The sequence below is a fragment of the Pteropus medius genome, unplaced genomic scaffold (assembly GCF_902729225.1).
Source record: "Pteropus medius unplaced genomic scaffold, Ma_sr-lr_union100, whole genome shotgun sequence".
In the NCBI taxonomy this organism is placed as follows: domain Eukaryota; kingdom Metazoa; phylum Chordata; class Mammalia; order Chiroptera; family Pteropodidae; genus Pteropus; species Pteropus medius.
In genome coordinates, this window is record NW_024344378.1 from 45,341,433 (window position 1) to 45,364,637 (window position 23,205).

Sequence of the window (23,205 nt, forward strand, 5' to 3'; positions counted from 1 at the left end):
GGTTTTCTAGAAGTGATCTCTTTAAGACATAAAATAGGGAGTCCGTTCACTGCCAGGTAAGGTTGCAAGCTCTGGGGATTTGAGCTGTGTGACTTTCATCAAGTACCTGACCTCTCTTAGCCTCAGTTTCCTCATCTGCAACATGAATCTTCCCTAAGAGGGGTGCTGTGAGCATTGATCGAGTGAATATGTGAAAAGCACTCAGAATAGCAGAGTGTGGCTTAGTGAATGTGTGCTGGTACCAAGTTTCTCAGCTGTTTAGGATCCTACAGTGACTCTGACCCTAGTCAGACATCCCAGCCCTGCCCATGCCACCAACCTGGTCCCCCCACTCCTTCCCTCCCTCTGTAGTCCAGGATCACTTGGTTTCCAGTTGCTTGAACACATCAAATTCATTCCTGCTTTAGGGCCAACCGTAGCTGTTCTCTCTATCCAGAAAGCTTTTTCCCTCACCCTTCACATGGCTCATCCTTGGGTTACTGTCCAGACATCACCTCCTTTAAGAGATCATGCCTCACTACCCTGGCCAATCCCCTATTAGATTCTATTTTAACCATTATTTCATTTTTCTTGTTATTGCATCTATTGTAACTTACAGTCTGTTATTTTCTAAATTGCTGTTTACTCTTTTTTTTTTTTGCTTTTGTCACTAGAGCACCATGGCATCCTTGGCCTCTAGCACAAGTTGGGCAAATATATGGTGTTCAAGTGTTATTTGTTGAATAAGTTAAGGAGCTCTAGAAGATCAACTGCCTTTAATATTTTGTGAGTGAATAAATGAATGGATAAGTACATAGCCACTGCCACCTGCTTCTCCCCCTCCAGTCTTTCCACCCACTTCTGCCAAGTGACCCCTCTGTGCCTGGCACTGACCATAGCGATTTGCCATTCAGAGGCCTTTATAGGTCCCTACATCTTCTGAAGCAAACACCTCTCTTCAGCCCGCTACCCGAAACTGCTCCATCATTTACTCAAACTGGAGTCCCTCAGGTGTCCCAAAAATGGTCCAAAAGAGAGGAGACAGTGCCTTAGAAGTTCCAAGGAGGGGGCAAGAGGCAAGGCTCTATGGAGAAGTGAGCGTAGTAGCTGGGCCCTGCGAAGCTGACAAGGACAGGACAGCTGGGCATAGCTTGGAGGGGGAGAAGCAGAGGGTGGCAGCCCAGCGAGGAGCTTGAGTGAAGGCATGGGGAGACGTGAGAACTTAAGGGGGTGGCTGGCATCCAGGTCCAGCGGAGGGGAGTCTTGGGGGGTTGGGTGGGAACGGGAGCCATAGTTAGGTGGTGGGGACATGGTCCCACATGATTGACCTGAGAGAAGGTGAAGGGGCAACCAAAGAAACTTGAAGGGGGCACCGAGGAAAGGAGAGTTGGCCATGGAGGCTCGGGAGGTAGTGCTTATCTCTTAAAGGCCTCTGATTTGGGAGCTTGGAGTTAAGCTCAGCAGGCCACCCAGGCTGGGTGCCTGGCAGGCAGTGAAAATTGTTCTGGAGGCAGGGACCGATGTAGGCATGGGGGTTTTCAGACCAGGGGAGAGAGCTTCCCAAGGCCAGGACTATAGCACAGGGAGGGAGGAAACTAAGGACGGGGTTCAAGAGGCCCCTCTGGTGGCAGAGAGAGCAGAGGTAGACTGAGCTGCTGAGAAATGTGGGGAGGGGGTTCTCTGCATTGAAGTGGAGTGCGCTGGAGGGAAGGTGTGGTGGTTCCCTGTAGCTGCCTAACAGCACCACGACCCAGGGGCCTAAAACAGCAGGAATTTTCTTCTCATAGTTCTGGAGGCTAGAAGTCCAAACTCAAGGGGCCAGCAGGACCATGTTCCACCTACCAAAGACTCCAGGAAGAATCTTGCCTTGCCTCTTCCAGGTTCTGGGGCCTCCCAGCAATCTGGCATCCATGGCACCCTAACTCCCATCTCTGCCCCTGCATTCGCGTAGGGGTCTTCCTTTGTGTCTGTCCGCATGCCCTCTCCTTATAAGGACACCAGTCACTGGATTTAGGGCTCACCCTGATCCAGTGTGACCTCATCTTAAATCTGCAAAGACCCTATTTCCAAATAAGGTTATATTCTGAGGTTCTGGGTAGACATTAATTTTGGGGGGGACACTAGTTGACCCATTATAGACGGGGTGGCACGTGGTGACAGGAGCGTGAAGACTGAGACCAGGCATTGGTTATGGGTGGGCTGCAAAGAGGACCCTTGGAAGGAGTGTTTCCCAGAGTAGCTGAGGAGGGGTAAGTCCTTAGCAGTGAGGGCATGGGCTGCCTTTTTAGGGAAGTTAGAGCAAAGGGAAGGAGGGGTCTATTGGCCAGAGGCAGCAGAGTCAAAGAGGGTTTTTTCCTTTGCCCAAGGGAGACCTGAGTGAGCCTCTTAGGCAGAAGAGAAGGAAGGACCAGCAATGAAGGTTGAGAGAGAAAATGCAGGAAAGGAAGGTGAGAATTCATGGAGCAAGTCTCTAAGAAGCCAGCTTGGGCTGTTGGAAGAGCACCTTCTTGCCGAGAGGAAAGAAGCTGTGCTCCCAGAAGCTTTACGCAGACGGGAGGGGAGGTGGGGAGGCTCATTTCAGAAAACTTCAGGAATTGTGCTTATCCTCTGGTGGGGATTCCAAAGGAGATGTGAAAAAGGATTGCGGCTGGGGAGGGCCTCAGCTGTTAAAGAGCAAGATTTGTAATGGCCCCAGGGAGCCCGGGCCTGGAGAAGGCCTGCCAAGCATCAGAGGGCTGATGGGGATTCCATATCTTTAGTGTCTGGCTGGGTATGTCTGGCCAGCATATTTCCAGGGTTTACCTGTCTGATTCTGACACCAGCTTCGTTCTGTTCTTGGGCCCCTGGCCACCTCATCACACATAGGTTGATCTGGATTCCTGTTTCCCTTACCTGACTCTCCCCTGGAATGGGCACCGCCCTTCCCACCCTGCCCAGCTAGCCCTCAGCTCATCCATGCCCCCGGCCACACACCGTTAGCTTTCTTGGGACCAGTGTCCCAAACATGGGGCCTTGGCACCGGCAGATAGGACTTCAGCTGCATTGCTTGTGGGGACACCTGCCCTCTGCTCACTTCTTGGCCTGCCCAGGAATGACTGGCCCATGCCAGGGTGAGGGTGCCTCCCCTGCAACATCCCAGGCCACAGAACTTGGCTATCCGAGGATAGCAAGTTTGCAATGGCAAACTATTCTTGGATCCAGCCTGCTTGCTGCTGCTAATTTCATGCCCCTGTGATCCAGGTAACGCTTTGCTGCCTCGAGCTGCAACCCCCAGGCTTGAATCGCTTTTTCTCTGGCCCTGCAGGAGCCCGGCTGCCTCTGCTGCCTCGCTCTTGAGGTGGGGGCTGCACAAAGCTGACTCGCTGAAGCCGCCAGGTTCTCGAGCACCGAGTTAGTCTGCCGCAGCTTGTGACTAATTTGCCACACTTATTTCAAAGTGCCCAAATGGCATTCAGGGGAGAGGAAGCTTAACCAGGGCCTGCCAGAGATAAACGGGCTCATTTCGGGGCTTCCCTGCCCAAAGAAACCTCTTTACCTGGACTCTGAGCCCAGAATTAAATTCTTCCAGAAGAGATGCTTAGCACAGAGCCTCTCAGCATGGTGGTGGAGAGGAAATATTCCCCGTCATAAAATGGGCCTCGCATCTGGTCAGCTGGCTCCAGTGGGTTTTTAAATTGTGTTTGAAGAGCATCTCTCCCCTTTCCTGGTGTTCACAAACTGAGCCAGAGTGTAACCAATGAAAATGAGTTTTCTCATCTCCACTGCAAGTGAATCAAGTGCCCCGTGTCCAGGCCACAAGTGGCTCTTCCATGCCTACCTGGCACCTGGGGGGCCACTGGCACAGGCACCCCTGGGCCAGGGTATGTCCACAGGCTGGGTTTTGAGCCCTACCCCCACACAACCCAGGAGGCTTTGCCAGCTTTGCACGGTCGGGAGAGAAGCTGGAAGCCTGCCTGGTGCTTCCCAGCTATAATATCCTCTTTAACATGGTCTGTGCTTATCAGCAGACCGTGTCCATCCATTTCGGGTGGCTGACAAAAGTGAGGGCCTTTCTCTTAATCTTTTTTTTTTCTTTTTAATACTACTCAGATTCACAGGCCTGTGGAAATGCCCAGGTGAATGGACAGTGGGGTTCGCGGAGAAGAGAAGTTAACAGGCAGAGGGGAGAGAAACCCCATCATTTGCTAGCCCAGGCAGGTCCCCTGCACTTAAGGACTGGGACAGAGGAAAGACACTATCTTTATGGAACCTCAGACCCCAAGAGCTGGTCCCTGCTTGCTGCTGGGAAGGCACGTGGGCTGGTTATCTTGGCCACTGGGCATCCCAGTGACATGCTGCAGTCACAGTGACAGTGTTTGGGCTTGTGCATCTGTGAGGCAGGCAGCCTCAGCTAGAGTGGTTTGTGGAATGTTGATAAATGTCTCCCTACCCTATCCCTGCCCTGCTTTGCCCTACATCAGAAGCTGCTGCTCCTAACACTCGCCAAATGTGTACCTCTATGCAGTCATCCACCTCTGTGAGCCTCAGGCTTCTTATCTGTAAAGTGGGAACAATCCTATCTCTGCTTTGCTCTTACAGGCTGTGTTAAGAGCAGATGCACTAGGGTCTGTGCAGGCCACATGTAAGCGGTTTTGTTCAAATGTCAGTTACTTGGTACTCTGCAGGGCTTCCATTTCCATACTTAGGTTACCTGACACATGCCAAGGATGATCTCTGATGTTACTGCTGCCAGAGGCCAAGTGCTGAACTCTCCTGAGCCCCAGGTAGTTGCCCCAGGTAGTTGCAGAATACAGGGGACATAGTAGAGGGCAGGGAGATTAGATAGGATGTTCGGGAGCCGAAGTTTTCTCTTTGCCTTGCCTCACCTTGGGTTTTAGACTTCAGAATAGTGACTGATAGGGCCACTCTCATTAGTATCCAGAAAGGACAAGGTGGGTGCCTTGACTTTTTCCCTGCCTCTCTCCCACTGTGTTTGAATAGAATGGACAACAGTGTAGTTTTGTCTCGGCTGAGTAGATTCCTATTGATGCTGAGAAAAACCTCAGGAGGTTTGTTCCAACAAATAAACTTAGGCTGGAGTCCTAAACGACAAAGAAGCATCTCTCCATGCCTTTGCATATGCTGTTCCCTCCACTTAGAATGCCGTTTCTCTCTTCAGTAGCACCCCAACTCCCCATATCTGTCTGGCAAACTTCCTCCAGGCTTTCAGGGAACTCCTGTGGGAAGCCCTCGGCTCCCACCTTCCCCCCTCCCATTGTACCTTGTATCATTGTAAGATCCCACCAGACCACACACTTGTCTTTTCTATTTTATACACCAAATACCAGCATGGCACTGGATACACAAAGGCTTGCCACATCTTCAGTAAACAAAGGAAGGCTTGAAACAGGAAAGGATGCTGATCTGGATGGACCATGGCCACCCAGCCTGGTTGAGGGCCATGGGGTCACCAGCCTCTGCGGCTCCCTGCTGAGGCAGAGAAACCTGTATGAGGAGGCCTCATCATCTCAAAATGTCCTGTCCTGCCTTCTTGCTGAATCACACATGATCTTCCACCTGCAGTTATGTAACTCAAACTGACCCCCAGGGATGCGGGGGTTTTATGGGCTGTGTAAACAAGGCTGCCCTGTTGTACAGCTCTGAGGGGCTCCATTCATACTGCAATCTACAGGAGTGGTACCCTCTGTTATGCAAAGCACAGCCTCCACTATCATACAAGGTGGCCATTGCATTGAACTGGTGGTGATCTTCTCATTCCTCCATTCCTCTGTGGCTAGAGCTGGCCTTGGGGTCCTTGGGTTCACCTCTGGAGGTAGAGGCCATGCTCATCAACCATGTTGCTGGACGCCTGGTACAATAAATAACAACAGAGCCTTTTGAGGGCGCTCTCAGGAATCAGGCCCACATGGGGTGAACTATGGCATGAATTATCCCAAAACTTAGTTACATGAAATCACCCTATGAGATAGAGATTACAGATTGCTTTGGAGGGGACAGTACCATTACCATTGTAATTGCAATGAGTTTGAACCAGTATTCAAATGTCTTTAGAATTCCTTCAGTAAAATGAGAGAAGGTAGCTTCAACACTCTTGTATGCAAATGAGGTGAACCCAAGAAGGAAATGCTAGGGGCAGGTCTGCAAAGTGCATAATCAAGAATTGAATGTAGGGCCTTCACTGTGGGCTGTTTCTTACCTAGGAGCCTGAGGCAACACCTGCTGTGCCAGTCCTCTCCAGGGAAGTAGGAGGGAGGGGAAAGGGGAAGTAAGGCAGGGATGGAAGAGAGCAAAGACAGGCTGCAATATTTCTCGGCTGGCCACAGCTTTGCAACCAAACACAGCTGATTGCTCGGGCACATAAGCTGTCTCCTGAAACACCACATGAAGTCACCACATTTCAGAGTCTGTAGGGAGGAGAAGAAAGGCCAGGAATTTCTCTCTTGTCTCCTTCCCATCTTTCATTGGTCAAAGCTTTACCTTCCCCATCCTACAGAGAGTGTCACCTGGCCCCTCCCCCAGCCACTCAGGGAGCAAGAACCTTTGAGGGTACAGCCCAGCAATGCATAGGCACAAGGATCTCCACTCTGGTGGCAGTGGTGGCAGTGGCTTTATGACCATGGGAGCAAGGAGCAAGGCATATGGCCTGAGGAGCAGGCGGGGTGAGTCAGTCTGGGGTGGCACATAAACTAAGTTGAGTTCCTTAAAGTAGGTGCATGCCACTTGCGAAAATGATCCTAATTTCAGGAAAGGATTTGGTGAGGAAAGGCTAAGGGGACTGATATGGTCAGCAGGCATAACCTTTGTTCCCCTCATGAGCAGACACATTGGCCTGCATGTCTGGCGTGAGGTTGAATAAAAGATCATGATCCATTGTCCCAGTTTTTGTTGAGGAACTGGATTTAAATTACAATAGGAAGGTTGCAATATTCAGAAAAACCCTGGTTAGTAGGAACTCAGCTATCCAAAACCCTCAGTAATTAGGAATCTATTGCTGCTTAACAAAATACTACAAACTTAGTGACTTAAAAGAACACATATTTATTATATCACAGTATCTGTAAGCCAGGAGTCTGGGCTCGGCTTAACCGAGTCCTTGGCTCAGGGTCTCACATGGCTGCCGTCAAGGGGTTGGCCAAGATCGTGGTCTCACTGGAGGCCTGACTGGAGAAGGATCACTTACAGGGTGACATGGGTTGTAGGCAGAAGTCAGCTTTTTGCAGTTACAGAACTGAGAGCTTGTTTCTTGCTGGATGTTGGCCAGAAACCACTCTCAACACCTAGGGGTCACCTGCTGTCCTTGCCACATGGGGTTCTCCAGCATGGCCACTTGCCTCCTCCAAGCTAAAAACAGAGGAAAAAAGTCTAGCAAGACAAGTGCTACCACCTCATGTAACATAATGTAGTATACATCATCATGTATACCTGTCACTTTTGCTATATTCTCTTGGTTGGAAGTGAGTCACAGGTCCCACTCACACTCAGTGGAAGGGATTCTACAGAGTATGAACACAGGAGGCTGGGATCATGGGGCCACCTTAAGAGTCTGCCCACCACATCTCATTTTGCTAGAACTCTATTTATAGGCAAAAGCAGCAAATAAGTAAAAACCACCACATGTCAATATCAGGAATTAGGTTTTAAAAAGCTCCGTGGGATGTGCTGAGTCAACCTACATCACTATCTGCAGCCCATGATCTTCACCAATAGAAAGATGGCCCAGGTCCATTCTGAACCCCCATCCCTCAACCCGTGTGCTCTTCGTAAAGCAGAAAAATGGGCTCAATCAACAGAAAGGGATTCATAGCCTTACCTAGTGGTCAATATTTAAAAAGCTATCCAACATTAAAAGAACAAATTTCTGTGAAGTATCAACAAATCAGACATTCAATTACCTAGAAAGTCCTCATTCCTAAAATGTTCAGGGAGCCTGAGCCTGCTCAAAAAAACAATGACAGATGCTACATCCCCTGTGATCGTCCTGCATGGACTTGCCACGGAATGAGCGGCCACCGAATGAAGGGCGCCTCGTTACGGGCTTGCACTGGAGGCAGTCTTGGCCCCCACCTGCAGCTGTCTGTTCCTCAGGGCCTTTTTCCATTGCTCCCACCTGGTGCCTGCCTGGCCTCACGTAGGCCCAGCCACTGTGTCAAGATGTAATTGACTGAGTGCCTTGGACCAGTCCAGGCTCTGCTGAGCCCATCAGGGCAGGAACAATGAGGTGACACCTCAAAGGAAGAAGGCTATTTCTAAGGCTCATGGTTGATGGACCATACAAGCTGTGATTATCATTTTAATTGCAGGGCTGCCATGACCTTACATTCAGGGTGCAGATTTCAAAGACCACAAAGCACTTTGCAGACTTAAAAAGGGACTGTGGAATGGTCTGCTTCAGACTACAGGAGCCCATTATGACATCTTTCTTGGCCTCCACATTGCAATTAAACTCTCCCAGAAAGGGGAGATCTAACTGTTTCAAGGTCTGACTCAAATCCCACCTCCTCTGGGACCCAAACCTACACTCATTCCCATTCTCTCAAGTACTCAGCCCCACTCACCCCCACTCTCCTACCTGGAACTCCCTTAGAACTCTCTGCTCCTGCCTCTGATTTGGCCAAAAAAAAAAAAAAAAAAAATTACACACACACACACACACATATTGTCATACACACACAATAATAATCCTCAATATTTTCATTATCGAGAATTCTAACATCTCTTCCTGTGGTGTTTCGAGATGTTAAAAAACCTTCACACTCTATCTTGCACCCCCAGTGGTACACTCTGCTCCTGCCAGGCAGGAAGCATGTCTTATACTCTGTAGTGATCCTTACAGTTGCCAGAGTTCTTTGCACATTGGCAAGTTTTTTGCACACATTGTTCTTTGTGCTTGGCACATTTGTAACTCAAGCTATTGCCTCAGTTCAGTTCAGTTTCGTAGGCTTTCCAGCATAGAATACCCACAGCTTCTTTTTTATTTCTCAGGGTAAACAATACAATTCATATAAAGCCCTTGTATTTGGCACACAATAAATGCTTAATACAGGTAAACCATTATCACAGCTTAGAACCCATCATTACCAACCTGGGGTTCATGGTTTGACGTATAGTAACCAAAGCCAAGGTCTGTCAGCCCTGTCCAATGGTTTTCTTTTTTTAACAGGTATATTGAAGGATAATGTACACATAATAAAATACACCCTAATGAGTAGACAGTTCTCTGAGTTTTGAAAAACACAGTTGCCACACAGCTTCTTTAGCTCTAAGTTCCAGCACATTACAGTGAGGAATTCTTCATCTTATCTGTGATCTCATGCACTCTTTGTCTACAAAATCCTGAGCTAGGAAAATGCCCTTTTCCCTCATTTTGGCCAGTGTAGGAGCCACTTCCCAAAATAGCTTTGACCTTGAATGGGTGCTCTATTGAGGGAGCCAATCCTGCATCAGGACAAAGTTTCCCTGCAGGGTTCGGGGCCTAGTATAGTCCTAAGAGGCCTCAGTTGCAAGAATGTGAGAATGTGGTTGGGTAATTCTGAAATTCTGAAATTTGACAATGGTCTAAGTATCTGAAGACAATGGGGAGAAGTCCCACCAAGAGGGGCCTGTCTCTGTGCCCCCTCCCCCATCCCGAGTGACCTCAGTGACCTCTTCTGTGCTTGCAGAACTACCTTGAGAGCTACCTTTCCATCGCCTCCACCGTGCCCTCCGTGCTGTGCCTCATGGCGAACTTCCTGCTTGTCAACAGGTAGGCCACTTTCCTTCCTCTCTCAGACCTGACTTCACCTCCAGCCTTCTCCACTCCCCTTTTGGCTGCTGCTGCTGCTTTTCTACCCGCTTAAACGGTGGCTACCAAAGTAGGAGACAGGCAGCTCAGACTCCTCCATGAAGATTGAGAAGTCAGATCAGTTACCTGGGACCCTGCCAATAGAATGGACTTTCCCTTTCCAGCCACATGCTGTGACATCATGTCAGCAGCCAGCAGAAGACATGTAGGGAAATGGGTCTTCTTTCCTGTTTTTTTCAGGGGAACCTGTCTATCAACAGCTGCCTGGGCTGCTGTGGGGATATCACGCGAGTGGTTGGATAGGACCGGGAAGCAAGGCTTGTGGAAGCTGGTCTTCCAAGCGTTTTTGAGATCAGTCAGAAGGGAAGAGCCTGGCATCCCATAAGTCCGGCTCTGGCTTTGTGGAAATGGATCACAGCACTAAGCTGTAACACCAGCTTGTGTGTCAACCTCTCACAAAGGGGTCAGTAGGGAACTTCTACCACTGTATTAGTGAAGGGCTGGGAGAGACCTTCCATCTGGATGCACCATGGAAGAAGGAATGACTTAGGAGACATCCAGGCAAACTAGCATGACCCTTAGATCCCCTGGACGGCTGTTGCCATCCTTTCTCAATTTACGCTTAGAAGGGCAGCAGCCCTAGCTACTTTGCTTGCATTTCCTCTAAGTTACCACTAGGTCCTAACAGTGGCTATGTTATTATTTGGAAACCTGGGCTTCTCTTGGGCGCAGCCTACTGAAACCTTAGATCTCTGATGGCAAATCTGTTTTACCTAACTCTGTTCAATTTGCAGTGACTGCCTGGATTTCTAGTTGACCAAGGTTCTAGGGCGGGTCTGGCCTTGGGGAGTGTGCTGTGATCAATTAGTGATGTCTACTCTGAGTACAGGATAGAGGGCAGCATCTGTGCCAAGCCTGCATAGACCAGTCTTTCCAAACATATTATGCTATGGGGCTATTCCAATGATCTGTTAGTGCAAAAAAATGACCCCGACGCATAGTGGCTTAAAACCATAACAATAATTAGTATCTTTCATGATTCTGGAAGTCAGCAGGCTCAGGTGGCAGATCTGGCTCGGTGTCTCTCATGTAGTTGCAGACAGCGGGGGCCTGAACTGCTGGGCCTTCTTGAGCACACCTCTCTCTCTTGCTCTCTCCCTTCTCTCTCTTGCTCTCTCCCTTCTCTCTCCATGGTCTCTCTTGTGTTGGCCTCAGGTAATAGGACTTTTCATATTGTGGCTGAAGAGAAAGTTTTCCAAGAGACAAGGCAGAAGCTATGTGGTTTTCGAAACCTAGTCTCTGCAGTCACATAGTATCACTTCTGCTGTATTCAGCTGGTCAAGGCAGTCACAGAGCCCGCTCGGTTTCAAAGGGACATAGACCCCCACCTCTCAATGGAGGGAATGTCAAAGAATTTGCACCCATCTTTAAACCAAAGCAAGAAAGAGAATGGTGCTTAGATGGCCCTTAACGTGCCTTTTCATGTCTTCTGGTACAGGAGTCTACATTCAGTGTCCTAGCAGGTGGGGTGCAGCCTCCAGAGACCCCATCCTGGAGGAGGTGGAGCCAGGTGTTCCCCCAGCACCGTCAGCCCCTGGAGGGCAGAGCTGGGTTCCCTGGCAGTAATTCAAAAAAGAAGTCCTTAGGAAAGGAAGGGGTTGGAAGAGAGGAGGACAAGGAAGATATAGAGCCACGTGGGAGTCCCTCAGCCTCTCACTGCCCTTTCTCTAGGCCTCTTATTATTCTCTCTGTCCACTCACCCAGCCATTCCTGGGGAGGGGGTCTGTCCAGCTGGGCTAGCCCAGGCTCACATAAATGAGATCTCTTGCCTCCTTCTAGATCTGGAGTCACTATGTGAACTATAACAAGGAGGTGACGCTTAGTGATCCTTAGGATGCACAGCAACCCAGGAGGGAGGCTGTGACATTACCCATTTTCCAAGTGGAAGTCAGGAGATGTGCCTAAGACCACAGGGCCAGTAAGGGGTGGCCTGAGCTGGTGTCTTACCTGGCACTGCCTCCTCTGTAGTAGTGAGGTTCAGCAGGCTGGGAGTTGGCCTGGGACTAGGGTCAGCAGTGGCAGGAAGGATCCACCCTCAGGGCCCTGGAAGAATAATCTTTAGAAAGAGTAGTTAGCACTTCTGAGTACTCATATTCCCCAGGGGCATTTTCTTCAGTTATCCTTACAACAGCCTGGAGCAGGAAACTTTACTTTGTTTGACTTGTGGGAACTCAGGCTCACAGAGGTCACATGGCCCATGAGAGGGTGGAGCCAGGATTGGAACTGGGACCCTTCTCCCCATCATCTGCTCGGAACCTGCCTCTTAGTTCCCCAACTCCTGCCTGCAGCCAGAGACACACCTCAGACCCTTCACTGAACCCATCCCTGTCTCTGCCCCTGCATCTCTGCCCTGTCTCTGCCCAGGCTTCAGGTTGCTGGTTAGGAAAGCCCCACCCCAGCTGCAGGCGGGGCCATGGGCCACCCAGGCAACCATGCTCCCCACCCCTTTTCTGCCCAGATTGGGCAGGGAGCTGACTCTGAGGGCTGAGCATTACTGGGCATCCTCCAGAGGAGCCCAGCCCACCCAGGGGCCTACTCTTTCCCAAGCTCGCGGAAAAGGGTAAGGGCAATGTGGGAAGTGCTCCCAGGCCTCTGCGGGGAAGATGGTTTGGGGCTAAGCTAATTTTTTTTTATTTAATGTGCGAGATTGAAATGTCTCCTTTTCTCGCCTCCTGGAGAACCTTGGCTTTCTCTGACTGGCTCATCCATAATCGCAGAGTGTTTTATTATGTTAAATCTGCAGCATCATAAATACTTATGAGGAGGATTTGCATTTGGGAGACTTATGAAGAAATCAGTCCCCTGGGGTCCTGAGCTTTCACAAGCAGAAAGGGTCGGGGAAGCTGGCAGCCTGGGTACAGCTGACAGCCCTCAGAGAACTTGCCCCAGGGTCCAGGGGCCAGAGCAGTCATCTTGGCCTTCCCCTGTCCCAGAGCAGAATCACGACACCAGGGCGACGCTTATCTGACCGTTCCCTAAAATGCTAACAGTGTCACCACCCCCTGGGCCGCCTTCCCTGCCCGAGGGTGGGAGAAGCAGAGTGAAGCCAGTGTGCCCCCATTAGTGCACGTGGGGCAGGCTTGCAGGGGCACATTTCATAAAGCTTGACGAACATTGAAAATAGCCCCTGGTGAGATTCCCTAGGGCCTGGAGCCCATAGATGAGGCTCAGCAGAGAATGGGTTATGCAGCCTATAATTAGCAGGCTAGGAAGAGACCTGTGCAGGTGAGGGGCTTTTTCTGGGGAGCAGAGGCAGAGTTGGGAACCGCATGGCTTTCATAATGCATATGGCATTTACCTTCTCAACCCCCCTTGAGAGACAACCTCCCTTGTCTCCTGCCCTGGGGGCTGGAAGAAGTCCTCCAGCTCTCTATGAAGCAACCTTCCTGTTCAAGCAGCTAGTTAGTTACTTTGTGGGGACAGACATAGGAGGGCTTCTGTGAGGCTAGTAGCATTCCTGGGGTGGTCTTTTTCTGCAGCATTTGTGAGGAAGTGGTTGTAGGCAGAGGCCGTTCCCAGGCGGGCTAGAAATGCTGCAGTTGCTCACAGCTGTCTCCCTGCCATGCCGAGGAGGTCAAAGCAGAGTGACTAGGAGCTTCAGGCCCAGTGTTAAAAGCTGCCCCTGCACTGCTGATATCCTCACTTGTTAATATGCGCATCCAGCAGATAGTTACCAGGTGCCTACTAAGCCCCATGCCAGCCCTGGGGATGAGAACTAGACAGGCCCTTTCTTTGAGGTGCTCTGCCCGTGCCTTCTTGTCCGACCGTGCCTTCTTCTTGCCCCTCCCCCCCCAAACTGTTAAAGCTTTTGGGCATTTGTCCCCAGCCTCTCTCTCTACTTGAAATTCTTCAGATTTAGAATCATCAGAAGGAAGGGACCAGAACATTATCTTGTCCAGTCTCGTCTTTTTCAAAATAAGGAAACTGAGGCCCAGAAAGGGTGGATATTTGCCTGGGGTCACACAGTGAATTGGTGTGAGCTGGAAAGGGCTCTGGTCTTCTGACTCAGGCATTGCACCCCTGCTGGCTCTTATTTTGGGGATGTGTTGGGCAGCTCCACCTTCTGGGAGGGAGGCACTGTGTGGAGGCTGAGTATGTAAGATCACCCTGCGCAGAGGTAAGGCCTGACCACCAGCCTCCAGGGCACCTGGTGTGCACTTACATTGATACTCTGGGTCCTCAGTGGTTCAGGTGCTCCATCCACTAGGCCCCTGCCGACCCTGGGAAAAATGTGTCTTAGTGGAGAGTTCCCCAGAAACAGACACTGGAACAAGGATTCAAGTGCAAGTAGTTTGTTTGGGGGGCGAAGGTGGGAGAGTGAAGAAGAGAGATGAGGCAGGGAAGGCAGCCAATAAAGAATGCCTCTTTAAGCCAGTTCCCACAGAGGGCGACAGAGCTTGACCTGCCAGAGGAACTCTGGGGTCAATGTGGCACACGCACCTGAGGGAGAGGGAGCTGGGGTATTTATCTACCCACTTCCCTAGCATTGGTTGAAGCTTGCTTTTAGGAGGTGTTAATTGCCTGTCACTTGTACACTGATTCCTAATAAGAGGAAGACCACATGGGAAGGGCACCCATAGCTTGTAGCTCCGCAGCTGGAAACCCTGATTATGTTAGTTGGCACTCTTGGTAACAAACAATAGAGATGCAAAAAGGATTTTCTCATTCTTTACCTGGAAAGTTTAAAGTCTGCCTCTAGGCACTGTTGGATCTAGGGAATCACAAAAGTCCACAAGGCTCTCCCGCTCATGCGCTGTCTCCAGGCTCCGTATCTGTCCACTTGGCTTCATCTGGGATGTGGCCTCTTCCTGTGCGGCTGGTCAGGTGGCAGCTAGCAGCCCCAACACAGTCGCAGCAGAGAAAGAGCTTCTCTCCACCTTCCAGTCTCAAGGAGCACTGACTGACTCTGCCTGGCTCCTTTGCTAATCCCTAACTCCATCCAGTGGCTGGTGGCATGGGATATGCTTATCACTCCAGACTGAGTCATATGCCCATCATTTGTGGCCAGCCAGCCACCTCCCCAGGACAACTCGGCGTGGAAGAAGGAGTGTTCTTGTGGGGAGGGATGCTGGCAAAGACTACCATCCATTCCGTGCCCTACCCTGAGGATCAAGTCCTGTCATTGATCAGGCTAACAGGGCCCTCTAGGGTGGGGCTCCATGTCTCTCCAGCCTCCTCTGCTCCCAGTCTCACTCACAGCCAGACTCCATTTCAGTTCCCTGAATGTGCCACGCTCTCGCTCACATCCGGACACACCTTACATCCAGCTTAAATACCACTTCCAAAAAGCCTATGCAACTCCCAGGATGGATTTTGGGCCCCTTGGATGTTCCCAGGATGCCCTATGGCCCTCTTGATAAAAGCACATTGCATACCAGATCAAAATACCTGTTCCTTGTGTGTCCTGTGCCCCGAGCATCCAGAATGGTGCTTGACATACACTAGTTGCCCAATACTCGCTTCTGGAATGAACAAGCCAGAGAGGACTTATGTTAGCAGACAGCCGTGAGCTGGGGCTCAGCAGACCTGTGTTGTGGTCCCAGCTCTCCTCAGACTCACACCACAACCTTGAACCTGCTCCGGCTTCCTTCTGTCCCCTTAGTAACCAGAGGCAGCACCTGCTTCCTTAAGCTAGATCAGAAGGAAACTCACATTAGCCTGTGGCCACAAAAACACTTTGAAAAAATCCTTTCTTGTTTTTCATGCTCATCATTTCACACCTATTTATATGGTCACATGTATTTTTTTCTACCTTTCAATTTTTTTTTCATTCTCCTCCCAACCCCGCCCCCTCCAAAATTGTATATAATTAATCTGGTTTTTCTCCCAGCCCCCATTTACTGGTTAGCAGGAAAATTAACTTAATGTCCAATGTGGTTTAAAGCTTAGTATAATCTTTAAACAGCCTCCTTAGATGATGTTCTCTCTCCCTGAAATAAAAATTTGCAGTTTCTCCGAGAGCCAGCCTTCCCTGCTTCTCCCTGCAGGGCGGTGTCTGGGCAGGTTGGGGGCTATAATGTCGGGCTTACATGCTAGAGGCAGGGATAGAGAGGGTGGGTCTGGCCTGGGGTTGCACCAGCTTGGCATCAGCTGCTGCCCATGACAGCTGAGACCATCACAGGAGAATCCTTCTGCCCTGGCCTCTTATTCTAGACCACACGTTATTTTCTTCATTTCAGAATAGGAACTGAAGTGTCATTCTGAGAGCACAGACTGTAGCCAGACCTCCTGGGTTCACAGCCCAGTGACCTTGAGCAAGGTCGTTAGCGTCTGATATCAGTTCCCTTATCTGTACGTGTGAAATGGGTAAGAATACCTATCTGTAGAGCTGGTATGTGAATTTAACAATTTAGCATATAGAGAATGCTTAGAAGAATACCTAGCACAAATTAAGTACTGAGTGTTTACTATGATGACAGTGGGGATGATGAGAATATTTTTTTTTCTATTCTCCCTTTGCTTTTCTCACTGCTAAGTATTGGGGAAAGTAAGTCCAGTGGGTGATTGCTCTGTTTAAACACCAAGCAAAGCCAGCGGTAGCTCAGCCCTGTGGCAGGAGGAGTGGGGAGCTTGCCTCGAGAGCCCCTAGGCATTTCCCCGAGCCAAACACTGTTCCTTGCACTCTACACCTTCCCTCTGGAGATCCTCACAGCCACCCCTTTGGGCAGACCCATTCTCCTCCCCATTGTACAGATTTAGAAGCTGAAACCAGAGCGATTGAGTCACTTATCCAAGGCCACACAGCTAGTGAGCCAGGAAGGGCAGGATTCAGACCCAGGCCTCCTGACTGCAATCCCAAGCCCTGAGACCATCTGCTGCTTCTCTTAAGAACATTCACCAACCCCACCCTGGCATGGTGCTCTGAGGGGTCTCTAACCGCTTCTGGTATCCTTGCCCTAGAGTTTCGACTCATGTCCGTGTCCTGGCCTCGCTGACTATCATGCTGACCATCTTCGTGGTGATGACCGTGCTGGTGAAGGTGGACACCTCCTCTTGGACCCACGGCTTCTTTGCTGTTACCATCACCTGCATGGCGATCCTCAGCGGCACCGCCACCATCTTTAATAGCAGTGTCTTTGGCATGACCGGCTCCTTCCCTATGAGGAATTCCCAAGCACTGATATCAGGTGAGAGCTGAGGTCCAGACAGCCCACCAGGTCAGTTCACCCCAGGGGACATGTGAAGGAGCCAGATGTGAGCATGTGACAACCCTTCCAGAAAAGAAAATGAGTGTTAGGTATGTTTTCATTATCTGTTACTGTGTAACAAAGCATCCCAGAACTTAGAGACTTAGAGCAATAAAAGTATTTCTTTTGCTCACATCTGCAATTTGGGCAGCAGTTCATGGGACAGCTCTCCTTTGCTCCACACAGTGGAGCTGAAACAGCTCAACTGGGGCTGGGGAATCAACTTTCTAGATGGTGTGCTCGCCTGGCTGGCACTTTGGTGCTGGCTGTTGGCTGGAAGTTCAGCCAGGGCTGGAGTCAGGATTCCTCTCCACCTGGACCTTACCATGGCTGCTTGGGCTTCCCCATTGCATGGACTCTGGGTCATAAGAGCAAGGATCCCAAGATACCCAGGCAGAAGTATTTTTTCTTTTTATGACTTACCCATTTAAGGTCACTTCCACCATAGCCATAAGCTCATCTGAGTTCAAGAGGAGAGAACAAAGACCCATATGTCTCAGTGGGAGAGTATAAAAATCCTACTGTGAGAAGAGCAGGCGAGAGGAAGGACATAGTTGCAGCCACTTTTGGAAGACACAGTAGCTACCAAGTGTATTTCCTAAAACAGCATTCTTTCCTTTCTTTCCCTCCTTTTCCCCCTTTCCCTTTTCCCTTCATTTTTCCTTTCCCTTACCTGTTCCCCCTTCTCTTTTTCTTCTTTTCTCCCCTCTATCTGCCTTGTTTTCCTTTCTAATTTTATAGAAGACATGCTGTTATGCCAGGGATACAAAGATGAACAAAGACTCAGCTTCTCAGGTGCTGACAGCCTAGTAAACAATCTCCTCCATTGCTCTGAACTTTGGCATTTTATGGGGTGCTGATGCACGACTTGGGTCAAACCCTTTAGCTGACATGTTTATGCTGATCCTAAGCCTGTTTCTAGCCCTTAGCAGTTTTGTTCTCTCATGCAGATGTCCCAACAAGATAAAAAGGAGCTGGGTCAGTAAGAATCTGACCCGGGAGACCACCACCTCTTAAAGCGAGGCTTGGGGCTCAGCTGCTCGGTTCAGCATCTCCACACATCCCTGTCATGGGGAGGAGCGCTGTGAGCATTTGCCCACTTGAGAAAAATTTCACAAAGAATCTGCTGTATGCCTATTAATGAATAATGCCAGGTAGTATGTGACAGGGATGACAAATACCTCGACAAGAGTATATCCCCTTCCTGCTCCCACGCCAGTGCCAGACACCACTAAAAGATCTGTATCTTTCCTCCTGAGCCTCTAAATCCTTCTCAACACAGCATTGGAAGCAGTTACTGTCAATGGGTCGAGTTCAGATGTGACCTCAAATCTGTTTTCCATTTTTGATAGAGGATTAGGCTTCTGGTTCCATCTTGGGAAAACCCTTGGGCCTAAAATAAAATAAAAATGGACTCATTGCTAAGTTTCCTACATACAGTCAATATGCCCTAGTGATGCTTCAAGAAAGGGCATGCCCAGGCTGAAGGAAATGGCCACCAAATGCTGGATTTAATTCCGAAAGAGAAGCTCTTATCCCCTCATCTCCCTCCATCCTGCTGGAGGATATATTTCTCAACAGCACATCAGCCTTGCTGGGTACTTCTTCAGAGGCCAGTGATTGAACATATCTTTTATGTTGGCAAGGGGCCCTTCTAGTTCATCTGGCCACCTGCAAATCTTCTAGGGAAGGGAACTGGCCTGTGAACTTTTCCAAAAGTCCAGTCCTGACACTTCTGTATTAATTACCCTGAGCCCTGAGCCATTGTCATCACTGTGTGCGGCCCCCAGTGAGTACCCGTCACCCTGGAAAGTCCGAGGTGTCCCACTCTCCCAGAGGCCCAGTGCCACCTTACCAGCCCGGTTGTTTTTTCATCCAGAGGAGCCCATCTGTGAATTCTGCCTGTGTTGGCATCTGAGAAACAATTCATTCGTTTTGTACTGGTGTTTTTTTAAACCCCTCATTTGCATGTATTTCCATAACTGATGAGATAAAAGTAGGGAGTCATGAAGGATGAGCTCCCCGAGGCCTGGTTTGTTGTTGATGATAATATTGTAAATTCTCTACAAGTTGAGAAGAGAGAGAGGAAAATCAATAGGCAGTGATGTTAGATCTCTTCCTCGGGGCAGCTGGGGAATGTCTTACTGAGTTTAACCCCAGTTCTTACAAAACGCCGAGGTGGGGATTACAGCTTCTCAGAAGTTGGCAGCCTCTTGGCAAAGGGTTTACCCTGTTGTTGCTGCTTTGATGTAGGAAGGACAGAAATAGCCAAACACCTAATTTGGAATCTGAGAAGATTTATGTGACACTTCTCTGTGCCAGACACTGTTCTGAGCACTTTACCTCTAATAATCCTTTTAGTCTTCATAACAGCCCTAAGAGGTGGGTATTATCCCCATTTTACAGATGAGGAAGTGGAGGCACAGAGAGGTTAAGCAACTTCTGAAAGTCACACAGTCAGAAGTGGTAGAGCCAGGATTGGACCCAGATGTTCTGGTTCTTGAGTCTGTACTATACTAACTTTTATTTCTTTGCCTTCCCCTCAAATCCCAACCTCTGGCTAATAGAGCTCATGTTGACAAGGTTGGAGAGAAAGGATCATCCATCAGGGCCATGGGCCATTTGCTGCAGAGCCATAGTGATGTTGGGCAGAGTGTGAGTGAGGCAGTGATGATGCGTGTCACAGAGGAAGAGGGCTGGAACTGTCCCTCTCGCACTCATGCAACAATGGGCAGAAAACTGGTGCCCAGTCAGAGCCGCCTAATAAAACAATGACAGAGCACTTCACGCCCACACGGAGCAGTTTTCTGTCTGCTGTTTATAGTCAGCCGCTTCTTGCTTCCTTGAGAATCAAAATTCATTCGTTCAGCCAGTCAGTCAATCCATCACCATCACCAGGCACTTACTATACTGATACTGAAGGTCGTATCTGTGTGTTCAGTGCTTTTTCCATTCATTGTCCCACTTCCCCCTCTCTACAGTCTCCTGTGATGATAGGGTGAATATTAGCCCCATTTCCCAGGCAAATAAATGGAGGTAGAGAAGAATAAATGATCTGCTCACACATTTAACACACGTAACCTGACCCTGGGCCAACACGAGTTGACTACCCACGGTTGGGAGGGTTCAACGAAAAAAGGAAGACACATCCCTTATCCCAAGAGCAACCGTGTGATTGCGGCAAAGAAGGGGACTGGCATTTGTTGAAAGTCTACTATGTGCCGGGCCCTTTCTAAACATCATCCCCATTTTACAGATGAGTAAACTCTGTCTGCAAAAAGTCACTTTAGCCCCCAGGTCACAATGAACAAAGGGCAGAGTCAAGGGTCAGCCAAACATCTGTTTGGCTCTTGAGTCCACTAAGTCGTGCTGACTCATCTGTTAGGTAGCAGTGAAAGGTGTGGTGTCGCATCGTCGCATGGCTGTTGTGCCAACAGAGAACGTTCCTTATGGTGGGGCAGTTGTGTGCATATGAGTGAATGTGTGTGTAAGAGTGTGATAGCATATGTGTATGGATACGAATGTGTATGTGTGTGAGTGGGTGTATGTATGATTGTGTATGTGAGTACATATGTGAATGTGATAGAGTAAGATTTGTGAGCATGTATGTGATAGGGTATGTGTGTATTGTGTGAATGCATGTGAGCATGCATGTATATGAGTGTGTGTACATGTGTACACATGTGTGTGCACATGTGTATGATGCCACAGCTGCCATGGGAAGCAAGGTAAGTTCTGTGAGCTCACGGATGGGAGGCACAGGGTCTTGGTAACCGGTAAGGACTCCCCAGATCGGATCGCCTGGTTTGCAGGCAGCAGGAGAGCCTGTGCCAGGACATTCCCTTAGCCTTTTTCTCAGTGTGGTTGGTGGATGGTTTGGGCCAAGAACAGGGGAGAGGAGCTCTCTGAAATGTCTCACACCAGAACCTAAAATTTCTGACCCCACCAGAAGGGCAATAAAGAGAGAGAGAGGGCCAGGGTTCGGAGGCGAAACCAGGAAACAGGCAATATGTCGGAGGCCATTTGCTGCCTCAGGCAAGCAGCTTCTTATAAGTCCATCAGAAAGAACCAGGACCCGAGACATGAAAACTGATACCCTGTTAGAGTCAGAGAGTTCACGGCTCTAGAACCCCTCCATGTCTGCCAAGGATCCAGGATACTTTGAGAACTGCAGCATTTTTCTCAGCAGGGAGAATTTTTATTTTGGCTCCTTTAAACCCAAGCAGAGAGGGGTCAGGCCCAAGACACAGGGTAGGTGGACCCACCCTGTCCGGTTCCTTGGTGACCTGTGCTGTCCACAGGAGGAGCCATGGGTGGCACCATCAGTGCCCTGGCCGCCTTGGTGGACCTGGCATTGTCCAGTAACGTGACGGACAGCGCGCTGGCCTTCTTCCTGACTGCAGACGTCTTCCTCGGGCTCTGTGTTGGGCTCTACCTGCTGCTGCCCCGTCTGGAGTATAGCAGGTGAGGCCCTGCCTCTCACTCTCAATTCACTCTTCTTTTATGTGTGGTTATATCTTTATATTATTTGATATTTCTTCTATCATTTAATGAGATGGCATGTTTTCTTGCTTACTGCCCATCTGCCCACTGGAGTGTGAGCTCCCTGAGGGCAGAAATTCTGCAGATTTTGTTCACTGCTATATCCTGGTGCCTTGAGCTGTGCCTGGCTCATAGTAGTCACTCAATAAATTGGCCAGGCTGACGGATGCGAGAAGTCGGCTTTGTGCTGCACCCCCAAGCAACTGGAGTCTGCAGATTTTTGGTCAGGGAGGGTAGGTGGTGGAAGTGGAACCTGAGGAATAAGATTGATGAATAATAGCTCCATTCACTGAGCACCTCTGTTGCCCATGCATTGTGCTCGTCCTAGCCAGAGAGGTTGTCACTCAGTTATGCTCACACACCTGTTCCTCACAGGGTGCAGCACTATGATTTACCATTCATATATGAGAAAACCTGGCACAGACAGGTTGTGTTACCTGCAGGAGTCCCACAGCCTGTCCGCAGCAGCATCAGGATTCGAACCCGATTTCACACCTGTGTTTTCAACCACCATCTCTCCGGGCCTTTCTCTACTCTGTGGGACGTCTTTTCTTGTCTCAGTCTCTCTTTCTCTCTCTCATTCCTTTTTCTTTCTTGCTTCCTCTTGCTCTTTAAAAAACAACCCTTGACTTTTTCTCACATTTTGTTCTTCTCAATGCATTTTCATGTCCATTATCTTATTTGATGTAAGAAAGGCAGGAATTATTTTTCCCACATTACAGGCGAAGAAACTGAGACAGAAGGCCGGTGGTTGGCCTGTGGTCCCACATTGTGTGAGCTGGCAGGGCTGGAGACAGAGAGATTGAGTCCTGGCTCTGCCCTTTTCTACAGGAACCTATTTTGTGCAATGGCACTAAGCTAAGCAGTTCATGTATACATTTTTTTTTTCATTTATTATACATTACAACTGTGTGCAGTTGTTACTGTATTTTCCCATTTTATAGATGAGGAAACCGAGGCTTTGGAGAGTTAATAGATGTGCTCAGGTTGCTCACCTGGTGAGTTGCAGTCAGAGATTTGTTAGGTTTCTGGAACTACCTACACTCTTTCTACCGCACCATGTCACGTCCTTGGCTTGTGACTGCAGGGGTCTGACCTCATCATTTATTCCTCTTGTCCCTGTGAGAGTCACTTCCGTAATCAACAGAACCCCATTTCCACCAGAGCAGGTTGCTTTCTCCAGTTTGAGGATTATTACAACTTCAGCTGGCCTCAGTGGCCTCAGGAGGATAAAAGGGGCCTGAGTGACTTGATACTGTGTTCCCCAGTATTCCAGGCAGCTACAGACCCATGAGGTTGCCCATCACTCTGTCTGCAAGAAGTCACTTTAGCCCCCAGGTCACAGCGAACAAGGGGCAGAGTCAAGGGTCAGACATACATCTGTTTGGCTCTTGGTCCCCTGGGTCCACTAGGTTGTGCTGACTCTTCTGTTAGGTAACAGCGAAAAGTGTGGTGTCACATGGTCACATGGCTGTTGTATCAAAAGAGAACATTCCTTGTCCTCTTGGTCACTCACATGCACACAATTGCCCCTTCAAGGCCACTGTCAGAAATTGCCAAGTCATGCTCCATGACAATGTCCCTGTGAATCCTGGGGTCTGGCTGAGTCATTGTCCCCCCAGCACCCCATATACTGCCTGGCCCTGTCACTACTGA

At 49.4% G+C, this 23,205-nt stretch overlaps 1 protein-coding gene across 6 annotated transcripts in view; it reads left to right on the plus strand.

Moving 5' to 3' along the window:
- Positions 1–23,205, plus strand: part of SLC29A3 (solute carrier family 29 member 3) — a 41,273-nt gene that overhangs the window by 14,243 nt on the left and 3,825 nt on the right. For 4 of the 6 annotated variants that reach the window (XM_039872050.1, XM_039872049.1, XM_039872051.1 and 1 more), the window contains 3 exons: positions 9,639–9,721; positions 16,721–16,947; positions 21,309–21,471. In XM_039872050.1, coding sequence (XP_039727984.1) covers positions 9,639–9,721; positions 16,721–16,947; positions 21,309–21,471 — 473 coding nt within the window. Of the gene's footprint in view, positions 1–2,345; positions 2,427–9,638; positions 9,722–16,720; positions 16,948–21,308; positions 21,476–23,205 lie in introns of those variants that run through there. The other 2 variants (XM_039872053.1, XM_039872054.1) reach the window with 2 other exon arrangements.